The sequence below is a fragment of the Moschus berezovskii genome, chromosome 1 (genome assembly GCF_049115385.1).
Source record: "Moschus berezovskii isolate FMDL1 chromosome 1, NW_MosBer_1.0, whole genome shotgun sequence".
Taxonomy (NCBI): domain Eukaryota; kingdom Metazoa; phylum Chordata; class Mammalia; order Artiodactyla; family Moschidae; genus Moschus; species Moschus berezovskii.
The window spans coordinates 133,309,814-133,332,965 of record NC_142460.1 but is presented as its reverse complement, the minus strand read 5'-3'; the positions used below and the strand labels follow the sequence as shown (position 1 = coordinate 133,332,965).

At 39.2% G+C, this 23,152-nt stretch overlaps 1 protein-coding gene across 14 annotated transcripts in view; it reads right to left on the bottom strand.

The window, feature by feature from the left end:
- VEPH1 (ventricular zone expressed PH domain containing 1) overlaps positions 1 to 23,152 on the bottom strand; it is a 326,186-nt gene that overhangs the window by 55,204 nt on the left and 247,830 nt on the right. For 6 of the 14 annotated variants that reach the window (XM_055411004.2, XM_055411048.2, XM_055411040.2 and 3 more), the window contains exon 15: positions 19,257 to 19,393. In XM_055411004.2, the coding sequence (XP_055266979.2) occupies positions 19,257 to 19,393 (137 nt within the window). The other 8 variants (XM_055410995.2, XM_055410978.2, XM_055410986.2 and 5 more) reach the window with 4 other exon arrangements.

Here is a 23,152-nt window from a genome sequence, read left to right as displayed (position 1 = left end):
AGAAACACAGATGGACTTGGAGAGTATTATGCTAAGTGAAATAAGACAAAGAAAGACAAATATTGTATGTCACTTGTATGTGGAATCTAAAATTTGACACAAATAAACCTATCTGTGAAACTGAAACAGACTCAGAGAACAGACTTGTGGTTGCCAAGGGGGAAGGAGGGTAGCAGAAGGACAGATTGGTAGTTTGGGGTTGGCCGATGCAAACTATAACATACATTAATAGAATGGATAAACAATAAGATCCTACCATATAGCACAGGAAACTAGATTCAATATCCTGTGATAAACCATTATGGAAAAATGGAAAAAACAGAAAAAAGAATGTATACGTATGTAAAAAGAATCACTTTGCAGTCCAGCAGAAATTAACACACATTGTAAATCAACTGCACTTCAATCAATGCATCTTTGACTTAATTATATCTTACCACACGCTGTCTGTCTGGACCTCATAGTTTGAGCCCCTCACCCAATTACTTTTACTTGTTTTGTATACTGGTGTTGCGTTATTGGCTTTCAATGCAGAACGTTATTTTTGAAAAAAATCAATAACAATTAATCTATTAACTGTTAGGCTTTTAAAAATCCCTGAGATTGTTTTTTGCCCTCCTCCGCCACCCCTACCTCCTCATTCAGGCTTCAGTAGGCATTCATTGCCTTAGAAAAGGGATGTGAAAATAAGTTAGAGAGAAATAACAGTGAATTGTCAGCCTCTGAATTTCAGAATGAACTTGTGAGCCTCACAGCAGAGATAATACTTTCAGAAAATAGGATTTTAAGTCTCTCAAGTAGCAATTTTGAGGATAAAAACCTCATGACTGTGAAGAACTAGGGTATGAACCTTGTTGCATAAATAATACATTTGGGGATGTTGTGGGAAAGGGGGACTAGAAAAAACCTGAATAGATGGAGACTACTCCTAACTGTCTGGTCAAGGCTATGGTTTTTCCCGTGGTCATGTGTGGATGTGAGAGTTGGACTGTGAAGAAAGCTGAGCGCTGAAAAATTTATGCTCTTGAACTGTGGTGTTAGAGAAGACTCTTGAGAGTCCCTTGGACTGCAAGGAGATCCAACCAGTCCATTCTAAAGGAGATCAGTCCTGAGTGTTCATTGGAAGGACTGATGCTGAAGCTGAAATTCCAGTACTTTGGCCACCTCATGTGAAGAGTTGACTCATTGGAAAAGACCCTGATGTTGGGAGGGATTGGGGGCAGGAGGAGAAGGGGACAACAAAGGATGAGATGGCTGGATGGCATCAGTGACTCAATGGACATGAGTTTGGGTAAACTCCAGGAGTTGGTGATGGATAGGGAGGCCTGGAGTGCTGCGATTCACTGGATCGCAAAGAGTCGGACGTGACTGAGCGACTGAACTGAACTGAACTGAACTCCTAGCTGACGGAGTTTCCCCCAACTAGACTAAGATGACTTTTTTTCACTAGGTGAATTGGGACCCAGGGTTCAAGGCATAAATTAAGTAAAATACAAAGTAATAAAACCAGGCTTCCCAGGTGGCACTAGTGGTAAAGAACACACTTGCCAATGCAGAAAACATAAGAGACAGGGGTTCAATCCCTGGGTTGGGAAGATCCCTTGGAGGAGAGCATAGCAACCTACTATAGTGTTTTTGCCTTGGAGAATCTCATGAACAGAGGAGCCTGGTGGGCTACAGTCCATATGGTCTCAAAGAGTCGGACACATCTGAAGCAATTTAGCATGCACAAAGTAGTAAAGAAAATCACATTCTTTGCCTATTTGAAGTCATGAGAGTGTTTGTACCCTTACACATCCTTGTGAAACATACTCTTGCCCTGAGCGGGAGATATGGAAGGTTGTTGCTATATTAGAGTTTTCTTGGGGAGGCCCCACAGGAAAAAATTCTTGGGTCTCAATATTGGGAGTATTTTCTTCTTCTGGACAACTGGCTTATTTTTAGTCTGGGAAACTGTGACTCATGGATCTGAGTGAATGCCTCTCCTCATTCTGGCTGCATGGAAGCATGGAGTCATCTCTGAGCCCCATCTGCCTTTTGCAGTGGGGAGAGCCTCACAGCACCCAGTTAATCTGCTACTGTCAGCCTGGTGACTGTTCTCCTGCCTGTTTCCTTCTGCGCTCTGCCTTTATTTACTCTCAGTCTGGCTGGACTTTCTGAGAAGCAGACCCTGAGACAGAATTTAAGGTTCAGAATATTTGTTAAGGTGTAAAGGTTGGCTTGAAGCTCAACATTCAGAAAACAAAGATCATGGCATCTGGTCCCATCACTTCATGGGAAATAGATGAAAAAACAGTGGAAACAGTGTTAGACTTTACTTTTTTGGGCTTCAAAATCACTGCAGATGCTGATTGCAGCCATGAAATTAAAAGACACTTACTCCTTGGAAGGAAAGTTATGATCAACCTTGATAATACATTAAAAAGCAGAGACATTACTTTGCCAACAAAGGTCCGTCTAGTCAAGGCTATGGTTTTTCCCATGTTCATGTATGGATGTGAGAGTTGGACTGTGAAGAAAGCTGATTGCCGAAGAATTGATGCTTTTGTTTTTGTTTTTTTTTTAGAATTGATGCTTTTGAACTGTGGTGTTGTAGAAGACTCTTGAGAGTCCCTTGTACCGCAAGGAGATCCAACCAGTCCATTCTAAGGGAGATCGATCCTGGGTGTTCTTTGGAAGGACTGATGCTAAAGCTGAAACTGCAGTACTTTGGCCACCTCATGCGACGAGTTGACTCACTGGAAAAGACTCTGATGCTGGGAAGGGTTGGGGGCGGGAGGAGAAGGGGACGACCGAGAATGAGATGGCTGGATGGCATCACCGACTCTGTGGACATGAGTTTGAGTGAACTCCGGGAGTTGGTGATGGACAGGGAGGCCTGGCGTGCTGTGATTCATGGGGTCACGGAGAGTCGGACACGACTGAGCGACTGAACTGAACTGAACTGAACCCTTGGAATCAATACCTATGGGAGGAAGTGGAGAAGAATCAAGATTGGGGAGGGGAAAAGTTGAGCTTTGATGTAGCCCCAGTGATAGCCTCAGCTGACCCCAGGGAGGGCTCTGGAGGTAGAATGACCCTTCTTTTGTTGTCATGTCTGACCCTTAGTTCATATTTGTGCTGCAGCACCAAGTTCTTCACTAGAGAAGGGTGGTAATGCATTAGTACTACAGACTGAATGTTTGTGTCCCCTGAAATTCATGTGTTGAAATCTAGTCTCTGAGGTGATGGTGTTTGGAGGTGGTACCTTTGGGAAGTAATCAGGAGATGAGAGCACAGCCCTCATGAATGGAATGAGTGCCCTCATAAAAGGAACCCAGAGAGCTCCCTCACTCATCTGCCACATGAGGACACAGCAAGAAGATGGCCATATGTGAACCAGAAGCAGGACCTCACCAGACACTGAATCTTCTGGCCCCTTGTTCTTGCTTGGTATTTCAGCCTCCAGAACTGAGAAATAAATGGCTGTCATATTTCACCCAGTCCAGGGTGATTTGTGATAGCAGTCTGAATGGACTAGCACAATCAGGGTCCACCAGTTATTTTTAAAATCTACAACACATTTTTTTTTTAATGTGTTAAAAAATCATAAATAACTTTTGGAACAAGGGCACAAATAAGTCATTAAAAATAAGTGATCCTGTCCTCATTTTTGCTTACTTATGTTGTCTCTTACTTTAACTTTGATCCTGAGCCTTTGCAACTTGGTTCCCTAAAACTAGAATGGGCTCTCTCCTCTTTGACTGGAGAGTGTGAAAAGACAGGTCTACTAGAGAAGAAAATTGGATTCCTTCTTCAAGGCCCAGAATAGTATCACCTCTTCTCTGGAGGAGGGTTTGCGACCCTTCCACATTGTCTGCTGCCTCCTTCTCTGTCTCTGCCAAGCCTGTGACATCACACTCTCATTATCCCTCCTCTGCAGACAAGACCTTCCCTCAACCTGACCTCCTCTGAGTGTTTTTTACAGAACAGTGCTACCACCTAATCAAGTGGTGTCAGAATTCAGAGAGTGGATTCCTATCCATCTCCAAGTCCTGTAATTTTTATTTCAAAAATACCTCACCAACCCTCCATTTCTATTTCCAGTGCCACCCACTCCTTACAATCTCTTGCCTGTACTATATTAGTAGCCTCCTATCTTTCTCCTGGTCTCTATTCTTGCTTTCCCAACAACCCATTCTCCACACAGCAGCTGGGGGACTTAGAAAACTGCTGATCTAATCATGTCACCCTAGTTTAAGCCTGCCAATAGCTCTCCCTCTGGGCTTGCATGACTTGCCCGTATCCCCGTCTTACCATCCTTATCAGTGTTCCCCTCCTCTCTGCTGTTTTCTGGACATGCTGGCCTGCTTTGATTATGTCAGTGGACTGTGACTTTCTCCTCCCTGTGGTCTTCTCTGATTGTGATCTCTCTTCTCTTCAGCTTTTCCATCAACTCTCCTGCAGACTAATAACTCCTGTTGGTCCTTCAGATCTCAGGTCAGATAAGGAAGATAAGCTGTCCTTACGTTCCTGATGAGGTCAGTCCTTTCATGATCTCTATCCATTGTGCTTCCTTGAAGTACTGGTCATATAGCAATTTCATAATTAATTAAGGAAAGACTTTAACATATTTCTCATCTACTAGAATATAAATCCCACAAAGGTTGGGATATCTTGATGACCACAGCATTCCCAATGCCTAGCACAGGATCTGAACATTGTTGTTGCTGTTCAGTTGTTAGGTCATGTCCGAATCTTTGTGACTGCATGAACTGCAGCACGTCAGGCTTCCCTGTCCTTCACAATCACCTGGAGTGTGCTCAAATTCATGTCCATTGAGTCAGTGATGCGATCCAACCACCTCATCCTCTGCCACCCCTTTTCCTTTTGCCTTCAACATTTTCCAGCATCAGGATCTTTTCCAATGAGTTGGCTGTTCACATCAGGTGCCCAAAGTATTGTAGCTTTAGCTTCAGCATCAGTCCTTCCAATGAGTATTCAGAGTTCTCACAGGGAACTACTCAATGCTCTGTGGTGACCTAAATGGGAGTGAGTGAGTAAGTGAGTGAAAGTCGCTCAGTCGTGTCCGAATGTTTGCGACCCCATTGACTATACAGTCCATGGAATTCTCCAGACCAGAATACTGGAATGGGGAGCCTTTCCCTTCTCCAGGGGATCTTCCCAACCCAGGGATCGAACCCAAGTCTCCCACATTGCAGGCGGATTCTTTACCAGCTGAGCTAGGAAGTCTAAAAAGAGTGTATATATATATATGTGTGTGTGTGTGTATATATGTAATCATGTATATAACTGATTCACTTTGCTATATAGCAGAAACTAACACAACATTGGAAAGCAACTATATGCCAATAAAATTTTTCTTTTAAAAAGAGGTGCTTTCTGCTTTGCTTTACTTAATAAATAAATATGTACTTATTTACTGAGTCTCTTAAAAGCATCGACCATTTATCAGTCAATGCCTTGGCATAGTATCTGGCATATATTGGATGAGCAATACATGGTTTTGGATGAATACTTTGAATCAACTACCTGGTTGTCTTGGGGAAGAGGGAGTAGTAGACATTTTGTGGGGCTGCGTGTGAGAGATTAAGACCAAAGGTTAGAAATTACCAAAAGGTAGAATTTTCCAAAAAAACAATACAAAGGATGAGTAACTTAATAGGAATCACATCCAAACATTTCTATTGGATGTTTTTGGGTTTGGGGATTATGGGTAATTTTTGTTGTATTTTAATAGTCTTTTTCTGTGTTTTCTGAATTTTCTACAATAAATATTATTTTCATGATCAGAAAATATCTATTTAAAAAGCATGTGGACTAGTGGTAAAGTAATGCATTCTCTTTCCCTAGAAGTGTTTGAGCAGCTGGAAAGATAGCTGCCAATGATGACAAGGTTGGACCCCATGTACTCTAAGGTTCTTCTAACTCCAACACCCCATTATACTGTTAACTGAATGATAAGAGCTGAGCCCCCTTTCTTGGAAGAACTTGGCTTAGTTTGTCTGTCTGTCTTACACTCTGCCAGTGAATGACTTCCTTACAAGGAAGCTCACAGTGACAGTATACACTGCAGTGGAATTTGATTTATATTTACCTGAGGCTGATACAAAAGGAGGATTTCTGGATAGTATAGAGGTGTCAAGAACATGAATACATAGGTAAGGGATGTTTGCATGGAAAAGCTTAAGGTATCCCTCTGTGAAATGTTTTAGTGAGTCCTGATTAAAATGGTTTCAAAATAGCACTTAAACACACATACCCTAAGTATTATATTTCATGGTTAACCTTTTAAAATAGATGTTTCCAGACTGTACTTTGGGTTAAATTAAAAAAAAAAAGATGGACTTATTCAGACATTGCTTTTCTGTCTTAACAGAAAAGACATTTAGAACATTTCCTCCATATTACAATAGCTTTGAATAAGGAGGAACAGAATATTCCCAGAAGTTATCAAGTGTGTATGAGTGAATTTCCATGAAGAACAGTGCAAGACACACTAAGTTCTTCTGATTACATGAAGTCCCAGCCTAATTAGATAGAGCAATAGGGACAATGACATAACAAGACTGATTTCCACAAGCTACATGTGAGAATTGTTTTGCTGTCACAACTCCTGTGTAAAAGAATATGTGGATGTATGTGTACTATACCGACAAATGTGTATTATCCTGATGTAAATGGACTGGTGGTTAAAAAACAAAACGAGGCAAAGAAAGATTCTAAAAAATTCTGAAAGTAAAAATTAGAATTATTATTATCTTCCCCCTCCCAAGTTTCTGGTGAAGTCTTATGGAACTCTGTAATTCCTATTAACAAATACATTTGTCATTTGTTTGAGTATTTTCCATTTTTACATTATTTGCATATTTTATAACTCTTTTATGTTCTCAGTTGATTAGTTGTGTTGGACTCTTTGCGATCCCATGAACTGTAGCCCACCAGACTCCCCCTGTCCATGGAATTCTCCAGGCAGGAACACTGGAGTGGGTTGCCCTTTCCTTCTCAGTACTAAAGTGAATTCTAATCATTTTTATTGATTGAAAGACAAAGGATGTATATTTTCCTTCTATTCGACTAAAGCTTTAAAAAGGTTGAAAAAGGCACCAAGAATTATATAAGCACAATGTGTCTGATTATCATCTTATAGAATAACACACAAGAAAGTTCCAGCATTTCTGGCTTCCCTCCCCATACACCCAGAAAGTTTTTCCTTTGAAGTAGACAAGTTCAGTATACTTGAGAATGAGAGGATAGAAAATGAGAGGAATGTCAATATGGAAACTGCTTGGTGAGGCTGGGGTTCTCATGGCAGTGCCCAGGAGCTTAAGCCTCTGCCAGAGCTGGTGGCCTGTTCTACCAGGTACAAGGCTGTAGGGCCTTGTGTAACCTGGTGATAGCAGGATGGACAGGAGCAGGTGGAAACCTGTCTTATCAAAGCACACTGCACAGAACCCTCCTCACCCAGACAGGTGCCTGGAAAAGCCCAGCCCTGGGGCTCATCCTGATGCTCTGCAGTTCACACAGCCCACCATCCATTCTCCCCACTCTGCTCTATGCCTCCCTCTGCTCCTCCCTGGGTCCCCAGCTTCCAACTCAGCTCCAGGCCTTGCCTCCCTACTCTCGTCTCTGGCATGACTGATTGCTAGGGCTTTTCTGGATATGTTCCTCCTTCCTGGTCTGGAATCCTCTTCAGACATCATCCCAAGCTTATCCCCATGCTCCCCAATCTGTGACAGTGGGTAAAAGACACCACGTACCCCTATGCTCACTCTCCTGGCATCTTGGTCCATACCCTATGTAGCATCCCTGCCAGGGAAGGGGACTTTGATAAAGGAGCATACAGGGAGGGGACACTGGGGCACCAGACACACGGCTTGTGTGTGGACATTAATGATCTTGATTTCCATCAAATGATTAATTTTATACGTCAACCTGTTTGGCGTCAGAGATGCCCAGATAGCTGGTAAAATGTTTTCTGGGTGTGTCTGTGAAGGTGTATCTGGAAGAGATCAGCACTTTGAATCAGCAGACTAAATAGAGATCCACTCTAACCAACCCAATCCCTTGGGGACCTGAATAGAACAAGGAGACCCATGACTAACAGAGAGGGTAAGCATGCACAAGAATGGCTGATCTCATACCTGTGAGAATTAATGCACTGGGGCCTTTTAAAGCATGTTAAAAGATTTTAAAATTCTTACATTTGCTGTGTGATGTATTGTTCATAAACTTTTGCATACAGTTTTGAATACTGTGGAACCTTTATATTAACACTTACTTTTGATCATTTATTCACTGTTTTTTCCTCCCATTTTTAATCAGTTCTGAAATTGGGATGTGTCTTACAGTCGGTGGTGGTTTGCAATCATCATACATTGGGAACAACTCTGATCAGGTGTCACTTGAACTTGACCCCAGCTCTTCATGTTGTAACCTCAACTGAATTATGTACACGGTCAACACTACATGTTTAGTGTATAAACTGCTGGTTAGTATGTCTTAACAAATCATACCATGATCTAACTTTGAAACAAAAATGTATTGGGTACACAGAAAAGCACAGAAGGGACTGAAATGAATCATGACATTACTTAGAAAAAGAGCCATCAGTGGAGGAATAACCACAGTTCCATATGAGACAGGTTTCCACCTTCTGTCCATCCTTCTATTACCAGGTTACACAAGGCCCTATAGCCTTGTACTTGGTGACTAGCTAAGCAACCAACAGGTGTTTTGTCTAAGAAAGGAAGACATCAACATGTAATAAAGCCATGTTTCACTTTGTTACTGAAATAGATACCAATCTATAGGATTACATATCACATACCATGCAAAGTACCTACATCAGAAAAAAATTGCTAAATCCCTCAGAATCAATAAAAGACTTTTTGAAGTAAAACACTACTCATTAGATTATTATTAAGGCACTGCATTATAATTTCATTGGTAGGTTTTCTTTTTTCCCTGTGAAATGAAAATGAAAGTCACTCAGTGGTGTCCGAATCTTTACAACCCCCTGGACTACACAGTCCATGGAATTCTCTTGGCTAGAATACTGGAATGGGTGTTCCCTTCTTCAGGGGATCTTCCCAACCCAGGGATTGAACCCAGGTCTCCCGCATTGCAGGTGGATTCTTTACCAGCTGAGTCACTGGGAAAGCCCAAAAATACTGGAGTGGGTAGCCTATCCCTTCTCCAGTGGATCTTCCTGACCCAGGAATCAAACTGGGGTTTCCTGCATTGCAGCTGGATTCTTTACCAGCTGAGCACTGTCAAGCACCTATTAAGATAAAGGTTCTCTGTTCTTGTTAATCACTAAGTCGTATCCAACACTTCGTGACCTCATGGTCTATAGCCCGCCAGGCTCCTCTGTCCATGGGGTTCTCCGGGCAAGAATACTGGAGTGGGTTGCCATTTTCTTCTCCAGGGGATCTTCCCAATCCAGGGCTCAAACCAAAGTCTCCTGCGCTGGCAGGCGGATTCTTTACCACTGAACCACTGGAAAGCCCCAAAGGTTCTCTGCTGGAGGCTTTTACATGACATTTAAGCCTCATGGCAATTGTACTCCATAGATAAATTATCCCCAACTCAGAAATGAGAGAGGAGTGATTTTTCTCAGGTTGGTAATTTAGTCTGGGCAAGAAGTAGGACTTGAATCCTCATGTGTTCGTGCGCAAATCCTGTGCTACTTTCTCCAGACTCTGCTGCATCGGGAGGAATCTCCCTGATTTTCCAAACCCTTTGTCTTTCAGAAGCATTGTTGGGGAGGAAGAGCCCCAAGAGGTCTACACCCTGGCACTATTCTGAAACAAGAAAACATCTGGGGTTTTTCATCTAAAAACTTAGCTTTGGGGAACTAGAAATTCTGACTAGGGCATTTGTGGTTTTTACTTCTTTGCAACACACCTTGAATTCATCTCACATATTCTCTTACCTCATCTCAGAACTGTTTCCTGAAGTAGAGAATGTTTCTTCAACTAAGTAATCTATATTTATGTTTGAGCATAATCATAATAAATAAGCCCCAAAGTAAGCAAATGGAAGATGACCCAGAAATGTTCCTCAACATCACCAACCAAGGATTTTCTAGAAAACCTAGTGTTGGAAAAATATTGAACATTTATTTTTACCAAACTCCAAGTTCTTAAGAAATAACAAGATGAGAGCCTCACACATAAACATTTATGTTTCCACAGCTATCTGGGATGAAAAAAGTCAAAATGAAGTAAAAATGAAAACCACTTGAATTTCTGATTATGATTATAATTGTATTCATACCAACATATATAAAGGTTTAAACATGTTTAGAAAGTGGTTTCTTCATAGACTGGGATTAGGAACAGCAGTCCTTTTGGGAAAGGCCAGTTTGTGGTAAGCCAACTGGCAATAGGGATGGATATGCCACAAACATCAGTGAGAAGACAATGATTCTAAAATGCCTAGTGTGATTCTGAACCCAGGAAAATTTGCCTGCATTTGCAATTATTGCATCATGGATTGAAACCAGAAATATCATTCTTTGCGTGTGTATGCTCAGTTGCTTCAGTCGTGTCCGACTTTTTGTGACCCAATGGACTATAGCCTGCCAGGCTCCTCTGTCCATGGAATTCTCGAGGTAAGAACACTGGAGTGGGTTGCTGTGCCCTCCTCCAGGGTATCTTCCTGACTCAGGGATTGAACTCTGGTCTCTGATCGAACTGGCTCAAAGGCTCTGAGAGTTGTGCTCTAAACTAGACACTGCTAGTTAATTAAGTTTCAAGAATAATTCTACTCTATTTCTACTTGTCTATTTCAATTTTTCTTAATTGATTAAACTAGGTAGGGTTACTCACCAGGTATGTTATGAGGGTGACTCATATAAATGAGCTAGTAGATTTAAAAATACTATTTAGAGAATTATTTACAATTATGATTTTTCTCACCCTTTTCCTGCACAGCTTCATAGAAGGAGATGTCCCTCTAGTCCAAGGTGAATCACTTGGCTAGACTTTGAATATATACATGAAGTCACTTCAGTAGTGTCTGACTCTTTGTGACCCTATGGACTGTAGCCTATAAGGCTCCTCTGTCCATGGGATTCTCCAGGCAAGAATACTGCAGTGGGTTGCCATGCCCTCCTCCAGGGGGTCTTCCCAGTCCAGGAATCAAACCCACGTCTCCTGTATTGGCAAGTGGGTTCTTTACCACTAGCGTCACGTGAGAATGTTAAGATTAATGAATGTATACATTAAAATTAAATTTACCACCTGCCCCACCTCTTAAATTGTTGCTTTGGAATTTTCTATCTCAATGAATGCTATCATCAAGCATCAGGCTTCCCCAAAGCACCTTGGAGTCATCAGAGAGTCTTTCCTTCCATTTCTATACTCCAGCTCCATCCTATCCACTAGTGTCCTGTCCAGTTTACTAATTCAATATTCTTCCTGCATTTTCGTTCCCCTCCAACCCCTCTGCTACTATATCAGTTTAAGTTCTCACCACCTTCTAGTGAAGTGAAAGTCGCTCAGTTGTGTCCAACTCTTTGAGACCCCATGGACTATACAGTCCATGGAATTCTCCAGGCCAGAATACTGGAGTGGGTAGTTGTTCCCTTCTCCAGGGGATCTTCCCAACCCAGGAATCAAACTGGGGTCTCCTGCATTGCATGTAGATTCTTTACCAACTGAGCAATCAGGGAAGCCCCACCACCTTTCAAGAACCTCCCAAATCATTTCCCTGCTACAATCCATTCTCTATACCATGATCAAGATTTTTTTCTCTAAATACGAATCTTTTTAAAACCTTTCAATTCATTTCACCATCTTAAGGAAAAAGTTCAAGATCCTTAGCATGGACCCAAGCCCTACATGCTACGACCCCACAGGCCTACAGGAGTATTCTGTACCACTCCCAACAGGTCCCTTATGTTCCAATCCCAGCTGAGGACTTGCCGTTTTACAAATGAACCATGTTTCCTCTTCCTCCTTGGCCTTTGCAAGATGGTTCCCTCTACTGGTCATTTGTTTTTTTTGTCTGCCCACAACACTCCTCCTAGTTCTTTAAGACAAGTTCATTCTCTAACACTTCTGGGGAACAGTTATAGGAGGCCAAGCTGAATTCCAAGTCACTTACAGTAGTATCTTCTCCTGTGTTTCCTCAGGACCCTGTGCATACCTCCATCAAGGCACTTGGCCACACAGCATTTTAATTTTTGTTGTACATGTCTGTTTCCTCCACTACACCATAAACTCCTTGAAGGGAGGAGCTGGATCTTTTATTTTCATATTTCTAGGCTCACCATGGTATCTGCTGCTTGGTAGCAGTTCCCATAAATTGCTGTGGAATAAAGGAGATTTCATCCTTCACTTCTAGAAACTTTGCTCAAGCAAAGTTATTTTTCCTCTTTCTTTCTGTGTTTTAAACTTCTTTCCTTTAGGTCTAATGCATCCTTAAAGCAAACAACAAAACCACCTTCTCCATCTTAGCCCCATGTTTTTGAAAGGGGAGTTCAACTGTTGGTTTAAACTCTTAACCTCTTGTTGATTCTTCAACTCACTGAAATTTGACTTTCACAACATCACTCCAATGAAATTGTTCTTGCCAATGACACAAGTTACTTCTTAGTTGCAAAAGTCATTCTTTATCTTAAGCAATTACTCTTCAGGATTTCATATGACTGATCTCTTTCTTTTCCTTGAAAACCTTGGCCTTTGTGACATTATTTCTTCTGGTTTATAATATCTCTGAACACTAATCAGACTCCCTTTGCTTAAATGCTGGGTGTCCCAAGGAAGCTCTTATTAATTGTTGTCTAACACTCCCTGAGTAATTTCATCTAATTCCACATCTTCAGTGACCATCTATATACATGATGAGCCCAAATTTTGACCTCCCAAACTCTTATTTCCAACTTGTAAGAACTACCATGACTCACAATACTCTCAGATTTTACATTTAAACTTAAAATTGAATGGTTCCCTTCCTTAAACTTGGCCCCTTTGTATTTCCTATCCTAGTGAGTTAGCAATAGAGTCAGGGTAGAATTCAGAGTATTGAGTACTTAACATCCTTTCTCCACATTTCTATATTAGGCTGTGTTTAATAAATTTCAAGGAAAAAAATCTGTATGTGTATTACAAGTTAGCTTTTGTATTAGTTATCTATTGCTATATGACAAATTACCACACACACTTAATAGTTTAAAACAACACATATTTATTATCAAAAAGCTTCCATGGATCAGGAGTCCAAGCATGGTATAGCTGGGTTCTCTGCTTAAGGTTTCGCATAGTTGCAATCAAGGTGTTGGTGGAGAATGGACTCTTATCTGAGGCTCAGGATCCTTTTCCAAGTTGTTCACACTGCTGTGGCAAAATTCATTTCCACGAAGCTGTAGAACTCATGGCAGCTTATTCAAGGTCAGTGGGAGAGAGTCTCTGACTTGTTCACCCTTTCAAAGGGCTCATCTGATTAAGCCAGGCCTACCCAGGACCATATCCTCTCAGTTAACTCAGTCAGCTGATTAAGACCTTCATTACAACTGAAACATTTCCTTCCTTTGCCATGTAATGTAGCATAATCATGGCAGAGACTATCCTGTCCTGTTTGCCATATTCTATTAGTTAGAAGTTGTAGGTCCCACCACACTCAGGGGAAGAGATTTTATCAGGGTTTGGGTCATGAAAGTCATTCTAGAATTCTGCCTACCATGATTTAATTTTTTTAAATTATGGGTAATGGCAAAAACAAATACAGGTTTATAATTTGGAGATATTAAAATATTGAATGAAAAGAAAGAAACTATAGAACTTTAAAATCTCAGATTTTAACAGAAATGGCATATATTTTGAAGATGGGGAAAATGGTCTTCTATGTTTAATCCTAGCTTAACTTACTGCCTTGGCAGGAGATACAGCCAAGTAACTAAACTTTAGATCATATTATATGAACCTAAAAGGAATAATCAGATAAGGAGTTATGAAGGACAGATATTTAATTACATAACTGGCTTAATTTGAGAACCATTTTACCAAGTGTTAGCCTCCTTCACATTAGGAGAGGATAAATGTAATTTTATGTCTGTAAGTAAGTTGTATGGTTTTCTTCAGTGTTTATCAATTTGACTTTTCCTTGTAGGTTTTTTCCTTTTAATACTACTGACTACTTGTCATCAGAAGTGCCTAATATTTCCTTAGGACAGGCAGTTCAGGTATCTTTTAAAGTTGTTTTCTTATAATGTACAATGCCATAGGTACAGAAGTTTCTAGATCCCTTCTCTCCCCTTTCTGGCTCCATATCATCCATAACTCCTTTTCTTATACGCCTCACAGAGCTGTTCCGGAGTTAATGCCAATGCCATATAGATCTGAAATGTACCAGGATCCTGCCACTTTTAGTCTTGCTTCCTGGAGAAAACTTTTCCATTGGTTTTTAGTAAAAGACAGCATGATTTGGTGAATTTATTTCTTTTTCTTAACATTGGCAATGATAGTGCCATGCCCGCTGTATACAACTGGTATGAGATCGGCTTGCAAATCCTTAGAGATATGTGGTTACTTCCCTACTTTCCCTCTCTTTTGCTTGGGCAACTGCCACATTGATGCACTGGAGCCACTCTTCTGCATTCTTCTCATCCTTGGCCTTGAAAACATAGGTTTTATTGTCTGTGAAAATTTCGAAAGCCCGGGGGAGAGAGCGATCCCTGCGTTTCTTGGCCACAACTTTCACACTCTGTACTTTGGTGAGTTCTATTGGGGAGTCATCAGGATCATCTTTCTGAAATGCATGGGAAGGAAAGAACATGAGCTGGCTTCCAGAGTATGGAAATCTCTCTGGCTCCTGGAGAATTTTCCAAGAGGATCAGAATCTGTTCACTTCACGTGACTTGAGACCTTTGTTATTTTGGGTGCTAAGGCCTCAGTTTAGTCACGAAAACAACTGAAGAAGTGAGCAGCTGGTTTTTTGTTGTACTATCTTAAGTTAGAATAAAATAGCCAATTTATAGAAAAGTATTATATAGTGGGACTGATGAAAATGTTTGATTCGTATTTATTTGACTTTATGCCGTTCTCTATTGATATTAACACTGTATTAATAGAGCAAAACACAGCTGTACAATTTGGGGTACTATTAACTCAGAATTTGAGATAATTTTAGAGGCCTGAAATTGAATTTTTCTTTGTGTTACCTCTGAGAAAGAGGTGTTAATTGAATAAACAGGGCTCCAGTGTTTAAGTAGATCAAACTGTTTTTGAAATTTTCTCAATCTTTGGAAGCATGACTTGTCCACAAATATTAAGGGAAGAAATATTTAATGATGTTACATTTTCTTTGCATTAAAGCAGATCCTTAAGAATCTCTCTAACACCAGAGTTGTCAGGCAGGGCTAGCATTAATATTTTTTAAGGAATCAGATACTTCTTTAAAGCAATTTCAGATCTTTAACATCCCTGAGTCCACTTTGTCTACTGGAGAATGTACCTGTGGTTGAGAATCTTGCCAACCCTCCTTTCCCTACCTGCCCATTCATAATCACCCTTTTTTCACTTTGCAATGGAAAAACATCTTTTTCACTCATCCCAAACTTTCTATGGTGTATTGTCCACCTTGGAAAAATCTCAGGAGCATCAAACAAAAAGAGCAATTAAAAATACTGATGTCAGAAGAAAAGAGCCCAGAAATAAACCCACACACCTCAGTCAATTAATCTTCAACAAAAGAGACAGGAATATACACTGGGAAAAAGATAGTCTCTTCAGCAAGTGGTGCTAGGAAAGCTGGACAGCTGCATGTAAATCAATGAAGTTAGAACACACCCTCTCACTATGCATAAAAATAAAATGGATTAAAGACTTAAACATAAGACGTGCCACCACAAAACTCCTAGAAGAGATCATAGGCAAAGCATTCTCTGACATAAGTTGTACTAATATTTTCTTAGGTCAATTTCCCAAGGCAATAGAAATTAAAACAAAAATAAACAAATATGACCTAATTAAACTTACAAGCTTTTGCAAAGCAAGTCATAAACAAAATGAAAAGACAAGTTACAGGATGGGAGAAAATATTTGCAAATGATACAACCGACAAGGGCTTAATTTCCAAAATGTACATATAGCTCATACAACTCAACAACAACAAACCAAACAATCCAAGTGAAAAATGGACAAAAAACCTAAATAGACATTTCTCCAAAGAAGACGTACAGATGGCCACTAGGCATGTGAAAAGATGCTCAACATCGCTAATTATTAAAAAACAGCAAATCAAAGCTACAATAAGGTACCACCTCACACCAGTCAGAATGGCCATCCTTAAAATGTCTACAAATAAGAAAAGCTGGAGAGGGTGTGGAGTAAAGGGAACCCTCCTGCCGTATAGGTGGGAATGTAATTTCGTGCAGCCACTGTGGAGAACAGTATGGATGTGCCTCAGAAAACAAAAAACAGAAGTATCATATGACTCAGCAATCTCACTCTTGGGGGTATATCTGGTCAAAACTATAACACAAAAACATACATGCACTCCTTTGTTCACAGCAGCACTATTCACAGTAGCCAAGATAACCAAGGAAACAATGTAAATGCCCATCATCAGATGAATGGATAAAGAAGATATGTTACATATATACAATGGAATACTGCTGCTGCTGTTGCTAAGTCACTTCAGTCGTGTCCGACTCTGTGCGACCCCATAGACAGCAGCCCACCAGGCTCCCCCGTCCCTGGGATTCTCCAGGCAAGAACACTGGAGTGGGTTGCCATTTCCTTCTCCAATACTACTCAGCCATAAAAAAGAACAAAATAATGCCATTTGCTGCAACATGGGTGCAACTAGAGATTATCTTACTAAGTGAAGTAAGTCTGAAATAGAAAGATATATACCATATGATATCACTTATATGTGGAATCTAATATCTACAAAACAGAAGCAGACTTATAGAGAACAGACCTGTGGTTGCCAAAGGGGAGGTGGTTAGAGGAGGGATGGAGTGGGAGGTTGGGATTAACAGATATAAGCTATTATATGTAGAACAGATAAATAACAAGGTCCTACTGTATGGCACAGAGGACTATCTTCAATATCCTATGACAAAACATTGTAGAAAAAGAATATTTAAAAATAAGGTATATATATATTATAATAAATGTATAACTGAATCACTTTGCTGTACAGCAGAAATTAACACAACATTGTGTATCAACTATACTTCACATAAAAAAAATACTGATATACGGGAAGTGTCCTTCAACCAAGCATTAAAAAGCATTTAACTTTTAATGTTTAATAACTATTTATTACATTTAATATTATACTTATAGCTTTTTATAAGAGACATATTTTTGAAAGAAATCAAAGGAAACAATTACCTAGCTGTTTGGTGGAGATGAAGACCTTAGAAGGCAAAAGTGAAAAATAACACTATAAGCTTTTAGTTCTTACTTTAAAATGCACATTTTCCTCTTTTACAAGAAAGGCCCTCTATGATGTGGCTGAAGCTGCAGTTGGATTGCTGACCACTGCAAGGTTACAGTGTCCCTAAGGATGAGAAGGGTTTTGGTGTGGTCTCTATGCTATATTATAGTATTTTCTAATATTTGAGCCAAATGGTCTGTCAGACTTCTGGAATGTCAAATCATTATCTCCTGATAAAGATGTCAAATAAGTTAGCCAATCAGAAAATAGCTTATTCTCTAAATTTTATTAAAGAGCTCTGAATCAAGAAGTATAAAGGTCAGTATTTGAGTTCAGGAAAAACACTCTTACGCACTAACTCTACTCTGTCCCAAGGGATTGGAAAAATCACTACATCTTAACTTTTATTCTGATTTCTTTAACAAAGACAGGAAGTTCAAATGGTCATTTTAAACACTTTAAAAATGCTTCAATGTGAACCTATGCTAAAAAAAAGTTTCCTTATACCTCCAATAACTTTCCAAATTGAACACACCATTACATTTCTCATTCAGAAAGATCTTTAGCCACAGGAAAGTCATCTGTATATTTTATAAAACACACAGATGAAGAAAGTAACATGAGTTGAAAACAGGTACCATCAAAATGTTCTTTTCCATTTAAAAAGTTAATGTGAGGTTTTATTAACTAAAAGAACACTGATCAGAATTCATCATAATACAGATACACCATATTTGATTTCTGTTGAGGAGTTCAAACAAATTTGGTAATGAGCATCCTAAAGATATGGTGTATGTGCTGTTAGTGAAATGTAATTTTTTAGTAATTTAACACTCTCATCAATTAATCCAGACACACTTTGATTTGCTACTGACCCTGTATTTTAGATGTACATGGGAAGCTTGACAGTGGACTCATTTAAGAACATGCTTTGGTGTCACATTGCCTGAGTCTAACTCCAGTTTTGCCCTTTCTCACCTTACTGGCTGTATCCTCAGATAAGCCCATCAGTCTCTTTGTGCCTCCGTTTCCCCATCTATAAAATGGCAATAACAATGGTGCTGATCTCAAAGAATTGTTCTGAAGATTGTGAGAGGTAATCCACTGTGGAACATGATAAGCACTGAGAAGTTATTATTCTTATATCTCAAAATAACCAAGAAGTACATCAAAATTTCATGCTCCCTGATCTTGAGTGAGAAGAGTTTAATGATAAATAAATGTGATTTGGAAAAAAGGGATAACTTTGCATTATTGATTGCAATATAATATTATTTCACAAGTTTCTCACTGAAAATTCAGAATACAGATATTTACTGAGCATCCTACTTCAGATTGAAAATTATATTAAATGAATATTTATTAATTCTTTCAGAATTCTGTTCTATCAATTAACTGAATATTAAATGAAAGATAGTAATATTAATTCATATAAAAAGTACTTAAATCAACCTTTTTCCCTGCCTACTATTCCCCTTCCTCAGGTCCCCACGTCTAAATATAGCCTTCAATCATAAAAGAAGTCAGAGTCAAAGCCACATATTTATGTAGGTGATCCACAAGGAAACAGAATGCACGGTGTTCAAGTCAAGATTCCTGGACAGACCTTCTGTGGTTCATCTTCTAAAATTTATGTTAACAAAAAAACCCTTCCATAATAAATTGAGAAGGACAGTGAACCAACTAATGTAGGAATGAACAGGACAGTCAAAAAGGTATGTGTAATAAAATGACACCGTAAAACTGTAAAATGGAGAAGGAAAAATTATTGGCCATTTTACTCCAGACAAAATGCCTATCAGGTTGGCAAAGATCAAGGCTTTAAAAACGCAAGTGTAAAAGATGTCAGAGGGACTTACAGACTTTCCTTTTTGAAACAGAAGTTGATTTCCGGCCAGTGTAAAATAACGGGTTTTCCACCTTTTGATGAACTTCCATCTGACTTGCTTCTCTTTAAGTTTTCCTTCTATGAGGGGCTGGCCATCTTGATTTATAACTGTTGAAGGTAATAGAACAATCAAGCCATTTATTTTTTGTTATTCATTTGGCAAGTGATCAAAAGTCAGAATTGTACAGTGAACCAGACCCAATAAGTATACTTGGAAAGTGGCTAAAAGTTTATGAATTTGGTTAAGCTTTCCCCCTTTGTCCCTAAAAGAATGCACAATTTAGATATGATAATGGGAAAGTGTTGAAAGTCCTCATTGAGATTTGCAAAAGGAATATAGTTCACCAAAAGAGCATTTGGTTAGCAGTTTTTTAAGGTTCATCCAGATACTCAGCATTATTCTTCCTAACTCCTTTGTTTCATGGTATTTTGTTCACACAAACTTTTAGAAATATAGTTTTATAAACAATCACACACCAAGTATATTTAGCTATTTGCCAGGAAAAGTCAGTGTAGTGCAAATATGTGTTTTCCTGAATCCTTAACAGCTGCAAAAACAAACTTACCCCACTCTTTTGAACATGATTTTTCCACTCTCTGGAACACACACTCTACTTCCACTCTTCACAGTTAAATCTTCACCTAGTTAAAAACTAATTATTTCATATTTCAACTCAAAACGTTGCTTACTCTGGGAGATTTCTTCCAAACCCAGATCCAGCTGACTTTGGCTGCCATATATTCTCAGAACATCTGGCATGTTTCTTTTCTCAGATATCATCATTCAAAGATGATTATTGGCATTACCTGATTAATGTCTTTCTTCACCATTCAACTGAAAGCTCAATGAGGTCAGGGTCTTGGCTTTGTTCACTATTGTTACATCAGGCATACCCAGTATGAAGTGTGTAAATTTTTGTTGAATTAATGGATTCATTTCACACTGAAGTAGAGTACATATGATAACACAGAACCATAGAGTTAGAAGATCGATTATGATGTCAGAAGTCTATATGTCGAACTGAAGAATTTCATTTGTTTTACAAATTATGTAAGATTCACTCTTCCAATTCATGTAAAAGAATCTGATTTCTAAGGTGTATGACAATATTTATTTATTTACATTAATGTTTGATAGTCATAGCACCTTGAAAGTAATGAAATTTGTTAATCACTGTTAAATTTGGACAGTACCTCTTTGAACTTATGAACACAACCTGTCCTTCCCATCCATCATTTCTCTTTTCTAATGTAGGTTAAATAACTAGTTCAGATGGGGTATTTATCCATCATGACAGCACTGTCAGGGTAAGAAATAATAAAATATATAGTTTTTATAAACAAATTCTATTAGAGTTAATCTGGCTTTTTTCCTTTCTTGTCTGATGACTAGTCAATTGCATCTTCCATTGTCAATCCCAAATTAAGGCTAGTAACAGAAACAATATATGAAATATGTTATTAGATAGTGATAGGTTGTGATGAAGAGAGTGAGTGACTTGGGGTTGGTGCACATGCATGTAAGTGGTTAGGAAAGAGCTTGCACATTCGAGGTGGCATTTGATCTGAGGTTTCAGTGATGAGAAGTACCTCCCATTTTCTAGCGTGCCCCATGGTGGCTAGTACTGGGCATAGAGGAGAGTATGCAAAGCAATTGCTCAGGGATCATTGACAATCAATTTTAACAAAATGATTTGTGTTCTACTGCTGCTGCTGCTAAGTCGCTTCAGTTGTGTCCAACTCTGTGAGACCCCATAGACGGCAGCCCACCAGGCACCCCCGTCCCTGGGATTCTCCAGGCAAGAATACTGGAGTGGGTTGCCATTTCCTTCTCCAATGCATGGAAGTGAAAAGTGAAAGTGAAGTCGCTCAGTTGTGTCTGACTCTTAGCGACCCCATGGACTACAGCCCACCAGGCTACTCCATCCATGGGATTTTCCAGGCAAGAGTACTGGAGTAGCAATCATCTATTAAGAGCATTCTTAAAGGGAGTATGCTCTTTGCAAATTTAAATTTTCCATAAACACAGTCCTTGCTTCCTTTATGCAGCAGGTAAAGCACTTGGGACACCGCGTCTTCCCCAAGTGCTACTGGTCCTAGAGGGCTGGGATTTAGGTAATATTTAAGCACATGGCCCCTTCTGAATCTGACACTGGGAATTAGCTACAAGAACTTCTCCTCAATGTAGATCCAAATCTCAAGGCAGGTGCAAATGCTTCACTTGAAGTGTATGTGACCAAAATAGTCGAAGGAACTGTTTGAGACATGAAGTGGCTGGGATAACATACGCACAGACCCACATGTCTACAATGATTGTGAGAGACTCCAGAGAAAATTATAGGCTTACTGAAAAATGAAAGTATGAAGACTGACAGAGAAATGCTGCTGAGAAAGGAGACTTCATTGTAGATTTTCACTTCCAGTGAAAGTGGATCCCAGGGAAAACTCAATGGAAAAGAGTTTAGGAAGGAAATTTCAGCAGCACTTTAAACTAGCTGCATGTTAGGGCCTTAATTTAGGAATCAGAGTCAACTTCAGGTAATTCTTAAAAGTCAGGCTATTTGTACCTATAGGATTAATTTAAAAATAGTTTCAGCCCTAGGAAGGTAACCTTCCTAGGGCTGACATAAATTACCACGAACTTGGTGACTTAAAACAAGAGAAGTCTGATCTCTGAGTGAAAAAAAAAAAATAAATAAATAAAAATAAAAATAGTTTCAAAAGGCAAAAAAAGAGAAAAACTGTTCCCACCCTCACCCCTCGCAGTGGCTATTCTAAGTTCTAAAAAAAAGTTTTTAAAATAATTATGTCTGTCATAAGTACATTACTGGCCATGCGTTCTTTTACTAGGTCTGTTGCCCATAGCACGTCCTGGTGAGCAATAATTTTCATATGATATTGCTGTCTCTTCATGGTCAAAATGGGGAACTAATTCTTTCTAAGGATGATCATATTCCACTTGAAAAATAACATGTCAAATGAGACTATGAGGAAATGATCATGTGTCTAAAACTATCTTGCTCGCATGTAATGCATACAGGATATTTAAATATTTTCTCACTTGCCAATTAACGCATTATTTCATTCAAAGCATCACAGTTTGGCTAAGACATTCTCTCTCAACCAGCAACTGTTCCTTTTTAAAATTATCAGTTGGTTAAAAATAATTCAGTTTATGGAATATTTAATTTATTTATGAAATAAATGAAAATAATTCAGTTTATGAAATATTAAACTGAATTCTCTAGTGTAAATGGAACCCATGCCATGTTTATCAACTTAAAAGTCTTAGAATGCTAATACAAATGGTTATATACTCATTGTATTCCTTTTGTACACCAAGACTTGACAACATTTATGTTGATTAAAGATGAAATTTGAAAATGTTAGTCTTACTCAATGAGAAGTTGGTGAATAATATCAGGCACAGATACCTTAAAGCAATAAAGAATACTCCTCTATTGATCTATCAGCCATATCCAGTCATCTCATGCATAATTTTAAGCACATGTAATCTGTAAAGCACTGCGTTTGGATCTGAGGGAGTCACGAAGCCCAGGTCAGAGAGAGCTTGAGTTTATTATCTTGTGGTGAGATAAAGCATTTTACAAATTTGACAACTCAGTGTAGAGTTTGGTATATAGAAGCCAAGCATTACAGAACTCAAAGAAAGAAAATTCTACTTCTAGCTGGGAGAGAGTGACATGAGGGCTGGGCCCCTTCTGAAGAAGGGAGAGAGGAACCTGTGGGAGGAGTGCAGAGAAGGACTGAGGTAACAAGAATGACATGTAAGGGGAAATGTATGAAAATAAAAAACCTAAAGAAGCTGGAAGAATCAATGAACTCAGAAGCAAGTTTGTAAAAGCA